Source organism: Leuciscus leuciscus (assembly GCF_965113295.1).
Source record: "Leuciscus leuciscus genome assembly, chromosome: 24".
Classification (NCBI taxonomy): Eukaryota; Metazoa; Chordata; class Actinopteri; order Cypriniformes; family Leuciscidae; genus Leuciscus; species Leuciscus leuciscus.
The window spans coordinates 27,884,399-27,907,740 of NC_138723.1; the positions used below are offsets into that span (position 1 = coordinate 27,884,399).

Consider the following 23,342-nt stretch of genomic DNA (forward strand, 5'->3'; position numbering starts at 1 on the left):
ACTGACTGACTCAGATGGTTGTTTGCTCACACCCTGCTAACAAATCTGTCGTTAGACACCATAATCATTTCACTGAAGATTAATTTAATATTTAAGAAACGCTGTAAGTGTATTCCTTCTCATTGCATGAGGTTAAGACTTACAGACTTATATTATAAGTTATTCTTAATTCTTTAAATAGAAAAAATTCAAAACATTACCAGTTTTCAGTTTTGATCCCTTTCTCATTATCCAGAGCATTAATGCATGGTGTTGATATTTTAAAAAGAAGACTTTAGAACAGCATTCATGCACAAAAAAATCATAAAATGTCTGATGTCAAATGTGCCAGGATGATAGTAATTTTTGTTTTGTTTTAATACATTATTTTTATTGCTTTCTAACTACACAATTAATTGATTGATTCATTATTGCATGTCTGTTTATTAATCCATTTGTAGTTTCTTTATTTAGCCTAACATTTTCAAATAGTTGATTGCTCATGCTGCCATATTCACAAACAGCCCTAAACATACAGTGGTTCTGTGTGAAAATCCAGCCCTGCTCTCTGACAAACAAGGCTTTAACAAAAGGTTAAACGACACCACAGTGCAACATTCAGACGACATGCCTTCGAAATTCTCCAGTCAACCTTAGGGACAGTGAGGACAAAGTTCATATTTCATCAGTCATTCTCCTTGTGAACACTTCCTCATCATGAAATTCAAAACATTTGCAAGACCTGTGTTTGAAATGCACTACATATTGTATGAATGAATTGGCCACATGGTGGCGCTAAGTGTTTTAATGTTAATGCTTATATAGGTCCAGTGTGGACTAGAATCTTAATTCTGTTTTTACGTCTTCTTGAGTTCATTCACACAATCCTGCAATTTTCTCCATCAAGTATAGGCTATACAAACCAAATAAATAAACTAGTGTACACAAAGCTTTTTATTCTTTTCAATATAACATAAAAAAGTGGCATATAGACCTTTTTGCAGACTACATTTTTGTTTTTAAGTGCCATCAAAAAAATCGCCAATGTCATAAGTGCAACAGTCGGTTCCAGAAGGAAAACTCCATGCATTTTCTCCATAGGGAAATATATATTTTTAACGATAACTAATTAACCTTTAAAGACAGACTTACTGTGAGCTACAAAGTTGTTAATCGATGGTATTTGCTTTTGCTGAAGCCGTCAATCCACATTATTTAAACTTAAATGTTTAAAATAATCGTGTTTTTAACAGCTGAATTCGTGGTGGAAAAACTACATTACCCATGATTCTGTACAGATTTTTTTTTTTACCAATCAGATAGTCCACAATCAAAACGCGCAAAAATTGCTCTTTAGCCCCGCCCACTCCAATGAAGCACATATGAATGACGTAAAATTATGCAAAATACTTGAATATTTGTATATATGTGCATATTTTGCAATAAAGTAAAAATATATTGTTTATATATATATTCATATACATTTTTAAATGAGTAGTTCAAATCAGTTTGTATTGTTATGATTCACCTTGTAGCTGATTAGCTTGGTTCACGGCTTACAACATTTTAATAAAGATTTAAAAAAAATTCTTAAAGGAGAATTTAATGGAAAAAAATACTTCCGGAACCAACAACGCTTAAAAATTGGGCGGTCGCTAATGCAACGTTTGTGGTAAAAAAGAAAGAAAGAAAGAACAGCTTTGCTGGAGAAAAAATGCAAACTAATTTAAACAGCTGCGTGTAAAAAGGTTTGATTTTTTTTCGATTTTTTTTTGATCCAGCACAAAAGCAACTCTTTGCAAAAATGAAATGATGTTTATTAGATTTCATATGCATTATAAATAAAATAACAACATTAGGATTTTTTACAAACTCCTCGTTTTGTCTCTGGCTGCACGCTCCCGCTCAACTCAGAAATTTGGTCCAAAACAAGTTGAATCTGAGCGATCGATGCTTGTTCTTAAGACACAAACTGGTGTGTGGTTCAGCTGGAAGGGATTGGCAGTCCTGGCAGTATTTAGCAGTGGTTAGATGATACGACGACCAACACATACACAAACACAGTAAACAGCTTGTCCCCAATAATACAAATGTACAGAAATGACAATAATACTAGCACACTGAAATTTCATACAGCTACAGTTTGTACTGCACTTGAGGATTTGCTGGATTTGTTAGTACAACAAGGTTGCACTTGTTGTGTAGCTACCGTATTTTACAATACCATACAAAACAAGTTAAAAGAGACAACTTGGATAACATGTAGAATACTTCACATGACATCTTTTTTGTAGTATTTATACAGACAACGATAAATCAAACAAGTTAATGTGTAACAAAACTGACAGCAAATTTGCATATAGTCACATGTACACTTGAGCTCAGGTCACCAGAGTTTAGTAACTGAGTGTATCTGTCACATCACATGTGCTGGCTCACTGTGATGAATGTGATTAGCTACATTACCTTCATTAAAAGTTACTTGAGACCGGCATTTAAATGCAAAATCAATGGATCATACTTAAAAACTTTTCAAATAGCCTATCATAACTATAACACTGCACCTATAACAAGACATCTTCTGGACAAAACATGAGCCGTCCTTCCTGTGACAATCTGGCCATCAAAATATTCGAGTGGTTGTTAGGGTGTTCTGAATGGTCACTATGGCAATATTATGTGGTATATTGTTTTGGGTTGTTGCTAGGGTGCTCTTGGCAGTTGCTAAGGCATTGCTATGTCTAAGTGGTTGCTAGGTTGTTCTGAGGGGTTGCTTATGGAAGCTTGTTTCTGCCATGTAATAAAAAATATATTTTTATCTCACAATTCAGTTTTTTTTTTTTTTTCTTCTCACAATTGCAAGTTTATATTACAAAAAGTCAGAATTGCGGGATATAAACTCGCAATTGCGAGAGAAAAAAAGTCCCAAATTGTGAGGGGGGAAAAAGTCAGTTGCGAGTTTATATTGCAATTCTAACATTATAAACTTGCAATTATGTTTTTTCTTGCAATTCTGAATTTTTTCTCTCGCAAATGTGAGTTATAAAGTCAAATTCTGAAAAGAAATAAATCGCAATTACCTTTTAATTTTTTATTCAGTGGCAGAAATAAGCTTCCAAAGTTGCTATGGTACCGCTAGGCAACTAGGGTGTTGCTAGGTGGTTGTTAGGGTGTTCTGGGTGGTTACTATGGCCATACTATGTGGTTACTCGATTGTTGTGATTGATGTGTGGTCTGTGGCAGTTACCAATGCATTGTTCACAAAGAAAGTGCATCCCACTACGCTGCTTTTCCATTGTTTTTCTATATAAACACGCTAGACTGACGTGTTTGTTCACGTATTTTACACACGACGATGTTCTAAAAAAAAATTGTAAAACTACTTTAAAAAAAGTTAAAGTTCGTTGGGATATCTAGGTGGTTACAAAGGTGTTCTGGATAGTTGCTATTTCTATGTGGCTCACTAGATTGTTATGGGTGGTCACAAGGTCACAAATGGTTTTTATATTTGGTCTTCCAACGAGTGCAAACTTAGAACATGTTGCACATTTTGCAGTATTGTTTATGTTAGTAGCTCAAATGTTGCCAAAGTTTAATATTTATGTTTTAATACAAATCATAGCAATAGTGGTGCTGGCTTAAGATCGGTTCAAGATGGCAGATGTTTTTATTTTCCTTATTTGTTTCCAGCACATTAGTTAAAAATCGATCACATTCTAATCTGATCCTAGAACATTATCAAGTTGAAATTCTGTCCATGTGACCCTTTTTAACTGTAAACTTGAATTTGTGGCGAGCCACGAGCATAAACCAGGTTTAGACCAGGCTTAACGGCCATTCACACAGAATGTGTTTTAGCATTCCAATGCGCGGCTTTTCCATTGTTTTTCTATGTAAACACTCTAGACTGACATGTTTGACTGTTGCACTAACATTTGGCATCTTTTGCAGCGTTTTGTGCATGACACAGCGTTCTCGAGTTTGGCACTCAAGTTAAAAGAATTTCAACTTTTAAAAAACATCTCTAAACCTGATTTATTTATTAATTTATTGGTTTTTAACCACAAAAAAAGTTGTGTGAAAGCCTAGGGGCCATTCACACTGATTTTTTGCATTTCGCTGTGCTGCTTTTCCATTGTTTTTCTATGTAAACATGCGCTAGACGGATGTGTTTGCCCGTTGCGCTCAGGTCTTTTGCAGCCCGCTCTAAAAACGCACGTCATGTGTGAATGGCTTCTTAAAGCTACACTGTGTAGGATTTTCTCCCATCTAGCGGTGAAATTGTTTATGACTACCAACTGAATATTACTTTCTAGCCCCTCCCATTCCCAGGGTGTTTTAACTCCTACGGTGGCCGTATTATTTCACATCTTCCGGCAGTCGTGAGAAATCTCCCCCTCGCATTCGTCACGGTGCCACTGAACGTGAAAGGCGAAGCTTGAATTTCCAGGTATGTCCCTCTTTGGCTAATGTATTTTCAAGATGGAGGCGCAACATGGCTGCCGCCATTCGAGCGACTCGCTCGTGTGTATTCTAAATGGCAGATTCTACGCTTACGAGAATACTTGATTAGTTGGTAGAAGTAATTACACATTAATGAGCACATATCATTTTGAAAGAACAAAGTGTTTTTTGCTAAGAATCAACTTAAAAAATGACACAGTGTAGCTTTAAGCATTCCTGCTTGCTTTGAGGAAAACACGTGGGTCAGTTCTCTAACATGGCAACATTTCAGTGGGTGGTCGTGTGAACAGATGTGAACGGTTAACAGTGTATAAGGCATTACGCACATTTCTAGAGTTCCTGATGTAATAAGGCATTTCTATTGACCGCAGGAGAACAGCTGGAATAAACTCACTGACTGTTTGTAAAAACATTCTGCTCTTATTCACTGCAACGCATTAGATCAAGGCCTGGGCCAGAAAGGTTGAAGTTCAAAAGCTACCGGTGAGTTTATGTTGAATTGCGGCTGGCACGCAGAATGCTGTCTAGACCGCTGAGCTGGCGTAGGAACCCGCGGTTCGGTGTTACGCCACGGTGGTCCTTCACGGTCTTGATGGCCTCCACTAAAGTCATGTTCTGCCGAATCATGAGGTAGGCCAGAACCAGCGTAGCAGATCGGCTCACCCCGACGGCACAATGCACAAGAACCGTTCCTACAAAATAAAAGACACTGCATCATAATGTATGATAAAAAGTCTGAGACTACACTGAATATCTGTAATTAAAATGACATATCAAATATAAAAAAAATACAAATTGTTGTTATACTGAATGTAATGCATAATTACATAAATTACAAGAGAATGAAAAAATTGAAGTTTTACTTGATCTCACATTTTTGGACCCCATAGGTATGCACACATATATTTAGAATTTCCAAATATAAATTCAAAAGTCGCATATAAGCACAAATATGTTATACATAACACCAAATGGAAAAGGAACTGGAAAAAAGGGGGGGGGGGAGTGCACACTCAAGTACAAGTATGCATTGCACACTCAACCAGTACATCATTTATTTAAGAATAAAAATAGTTCTTCATGAAACTTAAAGGCTGTTTTTTTTTCAGCCTTTATTTTTATTATAATAAAACAGGGAATTGTTTAAAAAGAAAGAGGCCGCTTCTGAACTGACCTCCGGTACTAAGGGCTCTGTGAATGAACTCGGCCGCTGGGTAGAAGTTCACACTCATGTCGAAGGAAGGCGAATCGTGGGCTTCAATGCCGTGATACGTGATGTTCATGCCAGCGTAATGCTCTGCACCGCCTCTCCATTTGTTCTGAGCACAGTTGAGGATGTGTGTGATCCCAAGCTTGATGAGTTCTTTGCGGTTTGAGGCAATTTCTCTGAAATGAGTATTAAAAGTTTAGGTGATAAATAGTGTATAAATTCAAAATCCTGTATACGTAATGACCAAAACCACATGTATTGATGGGCTACTCACTGGTCACCTATGTAGAGTCTCGGCCACACTTCATCTGCATGATTACAGGCGGTTTTCCCCGTGTAAAGCAGACGCTCGAGTTCAGAAACCGTTAGTACAGGAGAGCCCTTCTCCGAGTCCTTTCTGCTGGGAGACCTGGAATTACTCCGGGACCGAGACAGTCTGGACATGAAAGCCATCTGGTCTGGCCTCCAGTCAAGCTATAAAATAAAAATACAAAATAAAAGTAACAGTTAAATGTTAAAAGTATTTTTAAAGGCAAATTAAAGGGACAGTTCACCCCCAAATGACCCTATTGTTGGTCTAAAGTTATTTACATTACATTAATTACACTATCAAGAAAACGCTAGTTACGTATGTAACTGTGGTTCTGTGAATTCCGGATGACCGCCAGAGGCAGTGCAGAGCACTAGTGGATAATCGCTGCGCCAGCTAGATAGATCGAGAAGAATATAACAAAAAAGTCACGTCATGACGCAGACCGAGACGCGAGGATATAAACCACAGTGACTCGGTGCCCAGCCTCAGAATGCTTTCTCGCGCATTCCGAGTGACGAGGGACTCTGGCGGTCATCCGGAATTCACAGAACCACAGTTACATACGTAACTAGCGTTCTGTTTCATTCCTACTGACCGCCAGAGGCAGTGCAGAGCACTAGTGGATGACGCATATCAACACAGTCATGAGGAATGCCACCCACCTGCAACATCAGGGTTGCTCCAGAAGGACTGCAGAGCTCACATCATGGGAAGCAGCCACGTTAACCTTGTAGAACCGCGCGAAGGTACATGGAGAAGACCAGGTAGCAGCTTCGCAGACATCCGCCAAGGAAACTCCCCGTAAAGTGGCCCAAGACGAAGACACAGCCCTAGTGGAGTGACAAGTAACACCCACTGGTAAGGGTTGATGAGATTTATTATACGCCAACTTTATCGTCTCGACAATCCAGCGTGATAGCCTCTGTTTGGATAAAGACGCACCCTTGCGTACCTCACCATAACAGACAAATAACTGATCTGTCTGTCTGAAAGAAGCAGTAGACTTAATATAGCACTTTAAAGCTCGTACAGGACACAGAAGATGAGACCTCCCCCCATCTGTATCTGAGTGATTGAAAGGCGGCTGAAAAGCAGCCAGATGAATAGACTGATTCACAAATTGTGGTAACAAAACTTTAGGGAGAAAGGCTGGATTAGGCCGAAGAATGACCCCAGAATCCTCTGGTAACCAGCGTAAACACAATTCACTCACTGACAAGGCATGAAGTTCACCAACACGTTTAGTGGAAGCAACGGCCAACAAAAAAGACACTTTTAAGGACAACCACTTAATATCTGCCACAGCTAACGGCTCAAATGGTGGTGTACAAAGGGACTCTAGAACAAGCGGTAAGTCCCACACAGGAAAAGGAGTAGAACGAACGGGCTTTAAACGCCTCGCTCCCTTCAGAAAACTACAAACAAGGTTATGAGACCCAAGGGAAGCACCAGCAACCGGGTCATGATAAGCAGATATGGCAGCAACGTAAACTTTTAAAGTGGAGGCCGCCCTGTTGTCGTCAAATAGATGCTGCAAAAAACTCAAAACTGTCGGCACAGTACAGTGAACTGGGTCAATTCCTTGATCCCCGCACCAAGAAGAAAATATCCTCCAACGAGCAGCATAAAGCTGTCGTGTCGAAGGAGCCCTAGCGTTGCCGATAGTGTTCACTACTGCTGGTTCACAATCCATTAACTGTGATCTGGACCCAAGGGCCAAACCCAGAGCTGAAGACGAGTTGGATCTGGGTGCCAAACACGGCCGTGCATCTGAGAAAGAAGGTCCCGTCTGGTGGGAAGCTGCCATGGTTCGCCTTGTAACAGACTCAGAAGGAGAGGAAACCTTAACCTGGATGGCCATCGAGGTGCCACTAAAAGCACCCTGTGCTTGTTTAGGAATATACGATGTAATGTTTCCCACAGAAGTGGAAATGGAGGGAATGCATACAACAGGCAACTCGGCCACTCGTGGGCTAATGCATCCTGTCCCAATGGGCTGGACGCCTCGGCTCTCGCGAACCACCAGCGGCAATGAGTGGTCATTTCCGATGCAAACAGGTCTACCTCTGCCTTGCCAAACCGTTGCCAAATCAACTGTACTACATCCGGGTGAAGTCTCCATTCCCCCGGGAGCAGCAGATCCCTGGACAGAGCATCCGCCACTTGATTGTCCAATCCCGGGAGATGAACTGCCCTTAATGAGGCCAGCCGGCCCTGAGACCATGTGAGGATCTTGTGAGTTAGCAGTAAAGACGCCAGAGACCTGGTGCCGCCCTGATGATTCAAATGAAAGACTGTCGACGTGTTGTCGGACCGGACAAGCACATGACGACCCATCAGGTTTGGTAAGAAGTGTTGTAGAGCCAAGTACACTGCCTTCAACTCCAGGACGTTGATATGTTCTAAGGCCTCCCTGGGTGACCAGTGACCACCAATTCCCCTCTGGTTCCAAGTTGCCCCCCATCCTGTTAGTGAAGCATCGGTCGTGATCACTTCTCGACGGGAGGACACCACCCCTAGAGGCACACCGGCTTTCAGAAATGTTACCTTTCTCCAGGGTTTCAATGCACGGACACAGGCAGGCGAAATGACAATCATGCAATGGCGATGTCTCGCTGAATCTAGCCCTAAGCTGTTGCTCCACCTCTGAAGAGGCCTGAGGTGAAGCAAGCCCAAGGGGATCACGGATGTTGCTGCGGCTAACATCCCCATTAGTTGCAGAAGGACACCATAAGGAAGTTTTGTCCCCTGACCGAAACGAGTCAGTAACTGACAAATATTGTCTGTTCGTGCGTGAGACAATGTGGCAGACATTGTGATTGAATTGAGTGTTATTCCTATGAAGGTTATGGTCTGTTCTGGGACCAGGTGACTCTTTGTGTCGTTCACAGTAAGGCCCAACCTCTGGATATGCTCCAGCACAATCCTGGTGTTGTGTAACGCATGTCGTCTTGTTGGGGCGCAGAGCAGCCAATCGTCTAAGTAGGGCAGAATCCTCATGCCCTTGGACCAAAGAGGAGTCAGGGCCGCAGTCATGCATCTTGTGAAAACACGAGGAGCCAGAGATAGACCGAATGGTAGAACTCTGAACTGATAGGCTTGATTCTGAAAGCTGAATCTTAGGAACTTCCTGTGGTGGGGAGCAACGGGAACATGGAAGTAAGCGTCCTTCAAGTCCACACTCACAAACCAGTCTCCTTTCGTCACAGATCGAAGAACGTCGACTGTGCGTAACATTCGGAAAGGAAGAGACTTTAAGAACACGTTTAGGCGTCTCAGGTCCAGAACTGGACGAAAACCGCCATCTTTCTTTGGAACAAGGAAGTACGTGGAGTAAAACCCGTCCCTCTGACTGAGGGGAAGAACTTTTTCTATGGCTCCTTTCAGTAACAGTGAATGAATTTCTAAGGAAAGGGCCATTGAACTGGTTACATCTTTGACAACTGTCGGAAAGATTCCTGAAAACTTGGGAGGCCGGCGTCGGAATTGCAGAGTGTATCCCCTGCTCAAAGTCGCCAGAACCCAGGGGTCGGACACTGAATTTTCCCAGTAATGTAGATGCTGCACAGTGAAACGACCGACCGCCGGCCCCATAGCTTCAGGGTTTTTGGCCTCTGCCTTTAGGACCTGTGGGGGGGCGCTGACGTGGTCTCCCCTGCTGGTGACGGTGAAAAGGGCGGCGTCCCTGGGCCTCCTCAGCCCCTCTATGCCGCTGTGGAGCCTGAAGCTGAGAAACGTTCTGCTGTCGCACTCGATGCTCCGAGCTCGGATAGCGTGGGTGAGCCGGAGTTAGAGGCATTCTAAAAGGTGGTGCTCGTGGAACCTGAGTCAGTTGTCGTGTGGCTTCTGACAACTTCATTCTCTTCTCCAGTACCTCAGAAACATTGGGGCCAAAGAGATGTCCTGGTACAATTGGCAGTTCTCTCAGTGTCTTCTTACAATCTTCAGGTAACCTTGCCTGAGCAAGCCATACCTGACGCCGGGCTGTTAGAAGGGTCGCTGAAAGTGTCCCAAGTTCCCGAGTCACATGGCCCATAGTCAACAGAGCCGTCTGTAAGAACTGAGATGCAGAAGCGTCAACGCTCGCTGACTCTAATGTGTTATTGCAGGCAAGAAGCAGCTGGCAGATAGTATTCTCAGCTCGAGTTATATAGGCTACCGACTCGTATGCCTTCTTCAAGAAAGTGTCAGTGCGTCCACATTGTGCACTCGGGCAGCGTACATTGCCTCTTAGAGCCTCATCTGGTGATACCACCAAAGCTGCAACCGGCTGTTCAATTTCAGGCGCCCGTCCTACCCCGATGGAGTCAGCCTCAGCCATTGCTGCAAGAGTGCGGGCTGTCTTTGACCTCCTCCTAGGCACATTGGGACTGGTAAGTGCACTGGAGAATTCTGTCACAAAATCCTTGCACGGTGGCATTGTGAACACATTACTATCAGCAGCTTGTCTGAAGAACACATTGGTTTGAATGGGTTGGACAGGTGATTTGTCAAGACCCAAACGAGCCACCGCCATCTGCAGAACAGATAACACATCGTCTGGAGCAGATGGGCCTGCGCCCGATGAATGTACAGACCCACCGCTTGAACCACCTGTAGCATATAGGTTAGAAAAGACATCGTTTGGGAGGGTGGGTTGTATGGCAGGTTCCACCGATTCTCCATCAAGAAAATGAGAATTAGACGCGCTCATGGAGAGAGCGTCAAAATCTATATCATGTGGGGGTTGGAAATCACTCTCATCCACTGGTGTGTTCTCAGTATGTGGTGCCGATACTGGGGGTTGTAGAGACTGAAGAAGACGTTTCATCTCCATCATTTCTGAAGAGAGAGAAGCTACAGTCTTCGATAACAAGTGTTCTGAAGTGTCTTTCTGTAGTACAGATTTTTTCTTGCTAGGCGGAGCGCCAGCCGCTGCTGACGCGCGACGCTTTTGAGCGCGTCGCGGCTGTTGTGCGAGGGTAACAGGCGAGTTAATGTCTAACTCAGCAAGGCGAAGCTGTCTCTCTGACATCGGTAGCATACTACAATGCAAACACGGATCAGTCAGGGCCTCCTTCAGATGTTGAGCGCCTAAACATGATGGGCATCGATCGTGTCCGTCGTCGGGAAGAAGCGTATTCGGACACAATTTGCAACTTGAAACGGAGATGTGAGAGCTATGATCCATGACTCCGTCAATAACACGTCCTCGGTTAGCACCGTAGGCACTTAAAACTGTAATAGCACCCACTGAGCAGTTCGAAAAAATCTTCGGATAGAACCGAAAATTCTATAGCATGAAACGTTCTCACAAGTAACGTTAAGTCAAGTCTGCCTTCGGATAGAACCGCGAGGCATTCAATGACTAGCACTACGGCGAGTATGCAATGAATCTAAGATATGATTATATATATTATATATATATAACAGATAACGTTATAGGTTTGCGGTGAACGCAACCTAAACGCGGTCGAAACCAGCCACCGGATAGTACCGTGAAGCACAGGGTATCACCGACGCAACAACAAATAATCGTATGCACTCACGTAATGAAGAAAATAATCCAAGATATCCGTCCTGATGATGGTGTGGAAAGCGCGCTGTCACAGCTTGGGAGGGCGAATCCTCGCAACTCATGTAAGCTGCACGGGACAGCGTGAAAACAAACGACCTATCAAAAGCGAGAAAGCGAAAGAGGCTGGGCACCGAGTCACTGTGGTTTATATCCTCGCGTCTCGGTCTGCGTCATGACGTGACTTTTTTGTTATATTCTTCTCGATCTATCTAGCTGGCGCAGCGATTATCCACTAGTGCTCTGCACTGCCTCTGGCGGTCAGTAGGAATGAAACAGAACAACATTATTTTGTATTTTTACATTAAGAATGTAATACATTTTCTTTTTTTATTACAACAAAGTACATTTCTTATAAAGATTAAGCATGTTAAAACATTTTTACATTTATTCCAAAATTATAACTAACAAGTTTTTCATTTTTCATGTATTTTTGTTAACTGATATTTAACTTTTTTAATAGTCAACTTATTTTCAGATCATCAAGCTCGGGAAACATGGCAGATGTCATAATGGTCACAGACACAAGGATGAATTTCACAAAACTGATTGTGCACAAAAAAAACCTCACAGATCACATTTTCAAGTCATTTCAAGTTTTAATTTAATGTGATAAAGCGGTGAAAATCTAAGTAAGTTATTTACTTACTTTTTTATTAGTCTTCCCATTAAGACCATTTCTTATTCATTCTGATCACTTTGGCAGATACTAGTGAATGTGGCACACACACAAAAATGAGAGGCGGGACTTAGTAATTGACCAATCATAGCACGATGATGCCTCCTCTCACATGACCATTCCCCATTCATTCTTAATTAATTCTCACCAAACCCATGGCAAATGGGTCTATCTTGGGGGTCTATCAAAGTCGCCATGAAACGGAAGTTGTGATAGTCTTTTCTTCCCTATTGTGACGTATATCCACGTTTTTTCTTCTGGAACAAGAAATAAATGTAGGGTGGGACTTGTTTTGTTCATAGGGAATTGATTGGATTGTTGTGGTTTGCTATTGGTCGATCTCATGTGAGTGACAGGTTGCCCCGCCCTCGTCATCAGAGAAGAGAAGAGGAAGAGATGACACTGCAAGAGGGAGGGAAAGTTATTCTGATTAAAGATTATGAGGGCACATCAATTATATATATATATATATATATATATATATATATATAAATATATATATATATATATATATATATATATATATATATATATATATATATCTTACAATAAATAGTGCAATATTCCATAAAAACTAATGGTTAATTTTGATTTCATTATGACTTTAAAACTTTATGGCCTCATGAGAAAAGCTTAAAATTAACTGCTGGTGTCATTTTTTAACATCATATTTTGAATTGTTTTATTTTCGTACTGTGGATTATTCTCTCTCTCTCTCTCTATTTTATTTATGTATTTATTTTTTGAGGAGCCACTCTCTCCCTTGTTCTGAGGGCATAGGGCATAGGGTCAAACCGAAGTATAATTGATCATTTAGAGAAAATCCTGACTTTGGCCGTTTGTGCGCTTTCATGGTGAGAATGTATTAGCGTAGCAGTTCAAAACCACAAGCGCGCCATTTTGAGAAATTAAGATTAATCAAAACGCAACACCCGGCTCCTGGATAATTAATTATACACGTAATTTCTTCTCTGAGGTGAATATCTCTCTTGTGTTCTGGTTGTCGCAACAACAAAGTGAGTTCACACCATATAGATTCACACCTGTCAACTGTCAACTCAGCCGGAGCTCTGGTCTGGAGAAATTCGCCTGAGAGAAGAAAGTACATGTAGCCTATACTTTTAGGGAAATCCTGCAGCGCACGCAAGGTCCCCCTGCTCAAGCCAGCGCATGTCCAGGCCCGTCTGAAGTTTCCCAATGACCATCTGGATGATCCAGAGGAGGAATGGGAGAAGGTCATGTGGTCTGATTAGACAAAAATAGAGCTTTTTGGTCTAAACTCCACTCGCCGTGTTTGGAGGAAGAAGAAGGATGAGTACAACCCCAAGAACACCATCCCAACCGTGAAGCATGGAGGTGGAAATATCATTCTTTGGGGATGCTTTTCTGCAAAGGGAACAGGACGACTGCACCGTATTGAGGGGAGGATGGATGGGGCCATGTATCGCGAGATCTTGACCAACAACCTCCTTCCCTCAGTAAGAGCATTGAAGATGGTTCATGGCTGGGTCGTCCAGCATGACAACGACCCGAAACACACAGCCAGGGCAACTAAGGAGTGGCTCCGTAAGAAGCATCTCAAGGTCCTGGAGTGGCCTAGCCAGTCTCCAGACCGGAACCCAATAGAAAATCTTTGGAGGGAGCTGAAAGTACGTATTACCCAGCGACAGCCCCGAAACCTGAAGGATCTGGAGAAGGTCTGTATGGAGGAGTGGGCCAAAATCCCTGCTGCAGTGTGTGCAAACCTGGTCAAGAACTACAGGAAATGTATGATCTCTGTAATTGCAAACAAAGGTTTCTGTACCAAATATTAAGTTCTGCTTTTCTGATGTATCAAATACTTATGTCATGCAATAAAATGCAAATTAATTACTTAAAAATCATACAATGTGATTTTCTGGATTTTTGTTTTAGATTCCGTCACTCACAGTTGAAGAGTACCTATGATACAAATTCCAGACTTCTACGTGCTTTGTAAGTGGGAAAACCTGCAAAATCGGCAGTGTATAAAATACTTGTTCTCCCCACTGTATATACACACACATTATACATACATATTTTTAAAAGTAAGTCACTAAAACATTGCCATTTTTATGGTATTTAGACTTAACTTATCTCTAAATTATTAATATCTATAATATTTTTATATGACTTTTACTACATTCATTAAGAAAAAAATGTAACCAGTTAGTGATCCACATGTGTTGGTCTCGATCTCTGGAACCCAATATTCTTAAAAATTCTTAAAAATAAAGTTATGAATTTTGATATATACTTGCGTATACTTGCTTAGAAACACTAATATTTGTCAAATAATTTTAAAATCCACTTGTTTTTACAGTGATGCCATAGCCTATTAAAGTCGCATCTCTTTAGCCAGGCATTCATATAATCTTACTGTTCAAATTACAATCCGGCCTCTAGCTCATAAATGCCAGAGGAGAACTGGCCCCCGACTGAGCCTGGGTTCTCCCAAGGTTTTTTTTTCTCCATTAGGTCACCTAATGGAGTTTTAGGACACCATTAGGTCACTTGATGGAGTTTTTCGGTTCCTTGCCACTGTTGCCTTTGGCTTGCTCAGTTGGGGATATTTTGTGGATATTTAATTTAATTTTATCAATCAATAAATTCCTCTTGAAACAAACTTTGTTGTATTATTTTAATTTAATACTGTGAAGCTGCTTTGATACAATCTGTATTGTGAAAAGCGCTATACAAATATACTTGACTTGACTTGACTTGACTTGACCTATTATGGTTACAAAGAGTGTTACAAAGAAAAGACTGGAGTATGCATTATTATGTATCCTATCTTTATTTAAAACATCAACATTCAATACCTAATGATGAAGTAAACTAATAAAAATGTCAATAAAACAAGGAGCCATAAACAGATTATACATTTTGCATTGGTAGACATGTTGCCTGGTCTCTGGATCCAAATGTTCTAAAAAACGTAATTTCTAGACCAAGTTATGAATTTGGATATATACTTGTTTAGAAACATTAGTATTTGTCGAAGTTTAACATTTTAAATGCTTGTTTTGAAGTGTCAATTTTTCCAGTGATCCCACATTATGGTTACAAATATTGTTACAATGAAAAGACGTAGAGTAGACATTATTTTGTAGCGTATTGTTTATTTAAACATCAACATGAAGCAATGCTTTAATGAAGAAAACTTGTAAAAATCTCAAGAAAACAGGAGCAATAATCAGAAGATTAGCAAACAAATTACTAAAGAGAATAAGCAAGAACAGAATTTGTCATAAAAACAGAGTAAAAAAACAGCACATAAGCAGTGACAAATCCTGCTTAAACCTTCTTGCTCTTCTCACATGCGTAGCAGTAAGTAGTTATAACAGAGTGTGACTAGCAAATTTACATGTTATACTTACTGCTGCACGTCATGCTGGTTTTTGTGTCTTTATTTGACTCACAGACCTGACATCTTTTTCTCTTGGAGAGGGTTGAGACTGGCGATGGGGAGGCTTTGTTTCCCGAAGAGCATTTGTTTCCTTTACCATATTCAGAGAGGCTGGCGTGAAGGGAATGCCTTGCCGTCTTTTCATGAAGGGAGCCACCAGAGCTTCCCCTAGCTCTTCCAGAAAGAGTCTCCTTTTGAATCTCTTAATTTCTTCCCATGTAGGATTTATTCCCACCCACAGCACAAATGAATTGTAAGCGGAGACATCCAACATGTTAAAGAAAATCACCATGGGCCAACAATTTGTCTTTCTTTGGCAGGTGTATGTGACAAAAAGCTGGAAATAAAATAAAACATAAACAAGCTTTAGCTCATCAGCTGACAATTATATTAATTATACATGTGCCATTTGGCATTGATTGAAAACAAATAATGCAAAGTAGTAAAATACCTTGTCATGGTTGTCAACTACACCTTTGGTCTTGTTGTAGTCTAGGATTATTTCCGGCTTCTTGTGGGTTTTGTTGCTTATTGCGGCATCTCTATGTAATGTGCTCTATGCATCTCTATGTTGCTTGTTTGATCTGACTGTTCCGATCATGGTCATTTTTCTTTGGAGCAGCTCCTCGCCGAGGGCATACGAGGTGAAAAAGTTGTCACATGTGATGGTGTGTCCCTGGAGACCGGATGTCAAGTCCAAGACCACACGCATTCCCTGGTTCTTTTCTGGCTTGTTGTCGGCAGCTTTGCCTGTGTAGATCTGCATGTTCCATGCGTAGTAAGCTACCCAAAGCCTCATGGTGGGATCGATACACGCCTGCCAGAATCAACAGACCGAAATAGGCCTGTATGTCCGTCCAGTCCAGGCTTTACCAAAAACTCGTTTCCCCTCTAAATTGGACATTTCAATCAAAATCTTTTTAAAGTCATCTGGGAAAAACAATTCAAATGTTGATATTATGTCTTTGGCATTGGAACATGCAAACTTGGTTGGTCCAGGGGTCATTTTGATGACACGATGAGTTGGTAATCTCCCTCGTCTCTCTGAAGGAGTTGTTGAAGTCCACAATATGTTCCCGTTTTTGGACTGGTAAGCGGCATCCGCCTCAGGAGGGTCCTCTTCCTTTTCCTCTTCCTCTTCTCCATCAGTAGAGTGGTAGTCTGGGTTGAATTCCTCTGTTTCAGAAGCTTGATCGAAGAGCTCCTCCTCTGGCTCAGCTTCTCCTTCCAGGTATCTTTCCTCCTCCATCCATCCATCACTTGAATGTAGGGTCGCGTCTCTTTCCTCTTCCATGGATCCATCACTTGAATGTAGGGTTGCATCTCTTTCCTCTTCCATCCATCCATCACTTGAATGTAGGGTTGCATCTCTTTCCTCTTCCATCCATCCATCACTTGAATGTAGGGTTGCATCTCTTTCCTCTTCCATGGATCCATCACTTGAATGTAGGGTTGCATCTCTTTCCTCTTCCATGGATCCATCACCTGAATGTAGGGTCGCGTCTCTTTCCTCTTCCATGGATCCATCACTTGAATATAGGGTTGCATCTCTTTCCTCTTCCATCCATTCATCCATCACTTGAATGTAGGGTTGCATCTCTTTCCTCTTCCATCCATCCATCACTTGAATGTAGGGTTGCATCTCTTTCCTCTTCCATGGATCCATCACTTGAATGTAGGGTTGCATCTCTTTCCTCTTCCATGGATCCATCACCTGAATGTAGGGTCGCGTCTCTTTCCTCTTCCATGGATCCATCACTTGAATGTAGGGTTGCATCTCTTTCCTCTTTCATCCATCCATCACTTGTATGTAGGGTTGCATCTCTTTCCTCTTCCATGGATCCATCACTTGAATGTAGGGTTGCATCTCTTTCCTCTTCCATCCTTCCATCACTTGCCATAGGTAGTATCGCATCTGTTTCCTCTTCACTAGTATCAAGTAATTCGACCAGGACCTCCTCAATATTAAACCGTCTCTCCATGCCGTCTCTTCCTCTTAAACCGTCTCTTGTGCAGCTTCAGAAAGAACTGCAAGTAAGGTCCAAGGAAGCCACATTTATAACCTTAGTTGTTATACTTGTTAGGGTAAAATGTCTTGTAATACTACAGTAAAACATGTATTAAAACCACATTGGGAGTACATTTTATTTTGTGTCCTTATTCAAATTATAAGCTCTTAAATGGGACAGATAATGCTTATTTTTAAAGCTAGTGATGTGAATAGGTTTGTGTGATGCTAAAGGCTAGGATATATCATTACGGCCTCGCCCCATCAGGCCCGGTTCACTCTTAGGCTGCGTTTAAGTCCAGTTTTTTTATACCCTTCCCTCGCTAACTTCCCTCCATCTCGTTCACTAAGATGTACGTTATTATTTACGTTGCATGAGTGCCCACTACTGGCGGAACCCTTGAAAACCCATCAAAATAACTCCAATATCACACACTAGAGTTGTGTCGGGTGGGGGTAAATTAATTGCGACTTTTGTGGTGCATTGCAGTCTTTGGATCTGCCTGAAGTGTATATATGGAGTAGACTCGCTCCATCAGTCAAAATCGCGAGGTCGAGGGTCTGTCCAAATAAACTTCACTCGTCCACTTGACGAAGTTGAATGCACTTCAAAATGGCGGAGGGGAATTTTGAAATGTTAAAATGTTAAATCGGCATCTGATTTTAAGCAGTACATGCAATTTTTGTTTAATTTATGACAGCACCTTTGCCAAGTCACTGTGATGTATGCCATCAAAGCACCGCGAGAGTACGGAGCCCCTAAAGGGACATGGTGAAGTAAAAAAATATGAGATGGACGAAAAATTATGTCAATGCTTTTGCGTTTTCTCGCAAATGTTCTGCATTCCCCCGAGAAACTTTCCATTCGTTCGCAAAGAGCTCAAAAGGGACGGAGCCCCTAAAGGGACATGGTGGTTAAAAATATTTGATGGGAGGAAAAATAACTCATTGTTTTTGCATTCTCTCACAAGTTTTTGTGTTCCTCTGAGAAACTTTGTGTTCGCTCGTTTTTTTGCAAGCGAGCGCAAAGTTTCTTGGGGGATTGCAAAGGTTTTGCGAGCGAGCACAAAATTTCTTGCAGATGTCAATGAATATGACAAATAGTGCATCTAATCCGCAAACACCACGTGCGCGTCGCTACAGAACGGAACACGGAAAATGTCCAACTTTACGTCTCCTTTCTCAATTTCTTCCCAGACTGCAAGCTGCTAGTGATGTGTCAATCATGCACGATTTGTTAATTTTGAACAAAATCTTTAATATGACTCACGAGTTGTCTCAGAGAGTGATTTGCTCTTTTTGTGTTGACCGCACCTGCGCAACATCCTATAGGTTCTGTACAGGAAACAGAAAGACTTGGGGGGGGGGGGTGAACTAATCATTTCTGTTTCCGTTACAGACTGCATAGCTTCAGCCTACGTCACAAAAGAACAAACGACTCGTATTGGGAGGTGAGGTGAACTAACAGACTGCATAGCCTGAAGACCCAGCTAAGCAATGAATTAATCGTTTCTGTTTCTCATAATTTGGCCTTGGCTGGATTATAGTTTTCTCTCTTTTGCGCACTTTTGTGCAAGTAGATGTGTTGTGGAATTTGGCTATTAACATGTAACATTTTTAATTATATTCTGCTGAAATGAACAAAATTACTTTAAGAAAAGATTCTTTCATTTTGCGGAGCGAGATTCAAAGAGCCGAGTGAGTAAAATGATCTGGACTTCCCATCACTGCAAGGGGCAAATCTCACCGATCCATTAAATCCAGCCAAAGTCAAAAACACCTATTAACATTTCAGCCAGGAACAAAATGTCACAAATGTTCTCAGCCAATGAGCGATTCCCATCGTGCTTTTGGTTTGTGCAGCTGGTTCTAAAAACTGAGGCTGCCTTCCCGCACATTTACAGAAATTTTTGCATGTGCCAGCATAGCATCACTGCAACTATATGGGCTTGACATTAACTTTTTTGATCTCTAGCCATTGTGGCTAATGGTTTTCCAAAGTTACTAGCAACTCAGTATTTTCACTGGCCACAATTTTGACATCAGCACCATGGAAAAAAAACTGCCATACGCAATGCACGTATTCCCATGCCCTGTAATATATCAACAATAGTCATCCGGAGCAAATGAAGGGGAGGCGGGGTTATTCGTCACTCGCTGTCGGAGAGATGAGAGAGAGAAAACGCACTGGTATCTATTCTGCGGAAAATGAGGATTGGAACCGTTTCAGATATTTTAGCATTGATGTCTAAATTTTTTTTTCTTTTTGACAACACTACATTGCACTTAGTTTATTATTTCAGATGCCTTTTTAAAAGAATACAATTGAAAAATGTGTATATACATTATATACAAAATTCAGCCCGTCAAAGTGGCTAGTAGAGAGTGACTATGTTACACGCAGTTGAAATCCACCCACATTTTGCATTGTGTGTGTGTGTATATATATATATATATATAAAATATATATATTTTTTCTTTCTTTGGCAACACTGTTCTACTCCTAATTTATGCCCAATAAATCGAGAGGCTGCTCACTGCAGAGCCATGGGTGGAGTGTGAAGTCCAGCTCCCCCTATCTCGATGTAATTTGGGTGGAGCTAGAAGGTCTAACCACACCCTAACCCCACCATAACTATATCCCTCAAACCATGACGTCCAGAGAGGTGGAACTGGATGTCATATGGCTCTGCAGTGAACACCACTTGAATAAATAAGATTTTTATTGACAAATTAAAACAACCACAACAATAATGTCATGTGTTATAGCATCATTCATTTTTGTGTGTGTTCTGCATTGTGCCTGATTGATTAGTTGATTTTAATTGACAATGTATTTAATAATTGCTCTGTTTTGTAGTCCGATGTATTAACAATAGTCGGTCAAATTTAGCCTTTTTATTTAACCACTTAGACTTAACGAATCTAGTCCATGTTTAGTGTGCTCAAATGGTTAAAGTTGAAATGTGCTTAAAATGACCGAACAGAACCGGGGGGTTAAAACAATAAACAAAATGGCAGCAGCTGGAATGTGAACAAATCCATCCACGAGATCTTTGCACTTTTGTGTAAAAAAAAGAAAAAACGATGAAACGCGCAATGACATTTGAAAAATAAAAATAACGCCAATAAAGATTACATATCTGTGAGGCTTTTTTTGTTGCTGGAATTGAAATCAAGCTTTGTGTGCATCTTACCTTATCTACACGAGATGTTTTGGATTGCACACAAATCCTTTATGGAATCCTTCCTGTTATTCCCGTGTATTTCAGAAGCAGACTCTGCGTGAGGAACAGATGAGACTAGCACGAACACCAGCGCTGCATTCAGATAGAAACGTACATGTGCAGATTACTGTAATATCTGCAAGAATACTGTTTCCTTGAGTCCAGGGGTGCAGAAATTGTAGATATGACCATATTATTGACACTGTAATGGAGCAGAAGCACGCGCCCTCTGGTGATGCACATGTAGTCATGCAGATGTTACACACAACGGAATCTGAAGAATATTTTCGATGCTTACCGAATGTTCAATTAAAGAATTAGTGAAAATTCAGACGACAATGTTGTAATCTAGCTGGAACTGCTCAATTAAGAGCATCTGCCCCCCCCATATAAATTGTGGGGTTAATATTGGATTCCCTTACACAATAATAATGAAAACACTTATGCATCTATGCATGCAAATAACTACTTGATAATCTTTAAATTATTGTTGAGGAATATATCTGCATGCGAAAGCCACAGGTTGCAGATTCAGAATACAGTAGTGGCCTAAAAACACAATCAAACCAGTGCAAATGTACCTGAAGTTTACTATCAAACAACTGGTTACTATCATAAGAAACATTGGTTGCAATACACATGTATACAAATTCCAGCAAGAAAGTTAATAAAAAACAAACATCCCATCCTAGGTATTTTTAAGTAACATTTTTAGTTGTTCATTTCTTTTGATAGTTCTATGGTATTTAGACTTAACTTACCGCTAAAATTACAACATTAATTTTAAAATAAAATGAAATAATTGTTTTGATCTGCAGTAAAAACATACCTTTCATTAAACTTACAAATTAGAAAAATATTGTGTATGCACTTGAAAACACCTGCTGAAACAAATGACAGTGACATGAAATAACAATTATAACCAGTAGGTGGCTTGGCTTCAGTGATGCATGTTGCCTGTTCTCTGGGGCCAAATGTTCTCACAAACTCCATTTCTAGACACAAGTTTGGAATTTGGAAATATACTTGTGATGTACTAAACAACTACGAGTTTATCATGTTTATATACACTTGTTTTGAAGTGTCCGTGTTTGCAGTGATGCCACAAATAGTTACAAAATAGTGATACAATGAATGAAAAGACATACACACTATTTTGTCATATCAACAGGGCTCTCAAGTCTCACGCATTGGGCGTGAGACACACGCAATTCAACCAGTTCACACGCTCACACGCCACACCGTGTATTTCTCACGCTGAAAAGGCAATGCCAACCAAGTTGTCCTGCGAGCTTTATAACGTTGTATACGAGGCGCAGGCACACAAAGTGAAGTTTCCTGCCGCCAGCACGTATCTCGGCCAGATTAAGTTCATTACAAGGCAACACAGATGCGCGAACACACGGAAGTTGACGGAACATTCTCGGCAGGCACGTGCACACATAGACATCAAAGGGGGCTTGAGTACCTGCCCTTTTTATTCCTGGAGAGAAAGTGCCCTTTTTTCTGGGGTGGTTTTTTTTTATTTATTTTTTTTTTTTTTTTAAATAATATATATTTCTGTTTGCGCTGAGCTTCCCTGTCAAACAAATATATTTATTGAGGAATAGTATATCTAAATATCAGGTAAGGAGTTCTGAAGCGCTCCCTCTCCCTCTCCCCCGATTGTTAAACCCGATTGTATTGCTTCCGCTAAAGAAAATAGTACGCTCCGTCTCTACGGTTAGAATCCTGTGAGTCCATAGCAACCCTCTGTTTTTCATGGCAACCGCATTCTACATTGGAATTCAACCAAGCCATGTAATAAAATAAGTTAATAAAATAAGCATAATATCACCACCAGGTGATATGCTTTAGTTATTTTGTTTATCCTAAAATACCTGCATTGCCCTGTCAATTAGATGCAAATGTGCGCATTTTAACTAGTTGACGCCTAATTTGCATACAGAACGTCCTCAGTTAATGACTTACATCAAGAGTCTTTCCCCCTGAAATTTAGAAATCTAAATAGGTGAATTTAGAAGAAATCTACAGATGCAAACAGATGGAGGATACACTCTAAAAAATGTAGTAAATCTGAGTAACTGCATCTGGTAGCCTACATTAATAAATAAAACTGAGTAGAAATAAGTTAACATTAAACATTACAAATAACAATATTTATAAATTAACTTTTTATTTATGAGTAATTTTACTTTTTTTATTTCCTCTAAACCTTTATAAAATAGTATTCCATACAACCACAAATACATTACATTGGCTTTTATTGAATTTTTACTCAATTATTTTTGTTTAATTTGTTTAATTGTTTAATTTTAAAGTGTTATGTATTCTGATAACAACAAAATAATTAAAACGATGTAGTGCCTTGTGCAAAAATAAACAAATTATTAGTAAAACACGCCCCTCTGCTTGATGCAGTTATTTAGGTTATTCTAAATATAAAGAGTTCAGATGAAAAAGCCTCTAAGTGCCATCTGA

General features: G+C 40.6%; 1 protein-coding gene across 7 annotated transcripts; it reads right to left on the reverse strand.

The window, feature by feature from the left end:
- Positions 1-1,806: 1,806 nt before the first annotated feature.
- Positions 1,807-23,103, reverse strand: dusp26 (dual specificity phosphatase 26). Of its 7 annotated transcripts, XM_082158079.1 has the most exons (6): positions 20,832-23,103; positions 16,078-17,654; positions 15,598-15,963; positions 5,928-6,127; positions 5,618-5,829; positions 1,807-5,135 (listed from the first exon to the last, which is right to left on the reverse strand). In XM_082158079.1, exons 4-6 carry the CDS (start codon positions 6,104-6,106, stop codon positions 4,933-4,935), a joined length of 594 nt encoding a protein of 197 aa, XP_082014205.1. In that variant the 5' UTR covers positions 6,107-6,127; positions 15,598-15,963; positions 16,078-17,654; positions 20,832-23,103; the 3' UTR covers positions 1,807-4,932. The 7 variants fall into 7 exon arrangements, 4 of the variants coding, with proteins under 4 accessions (XP_082014205.1, XP_082014206.1, XP_082014207.1 ...); XM_082158080.1 differs by lacking the exons at positions 15,598-15,963; positions 16,078-17,654; XM_082158081.1 differs by lacking the exons at positions 15,598-15,963; positions 16,078-17,654; positions 20,832-23,103 and adding an exon at positions 12,170-12,674.
- Between the last annotated feature and the right edge of the window lie 239 nt (positions 23,104-23,342).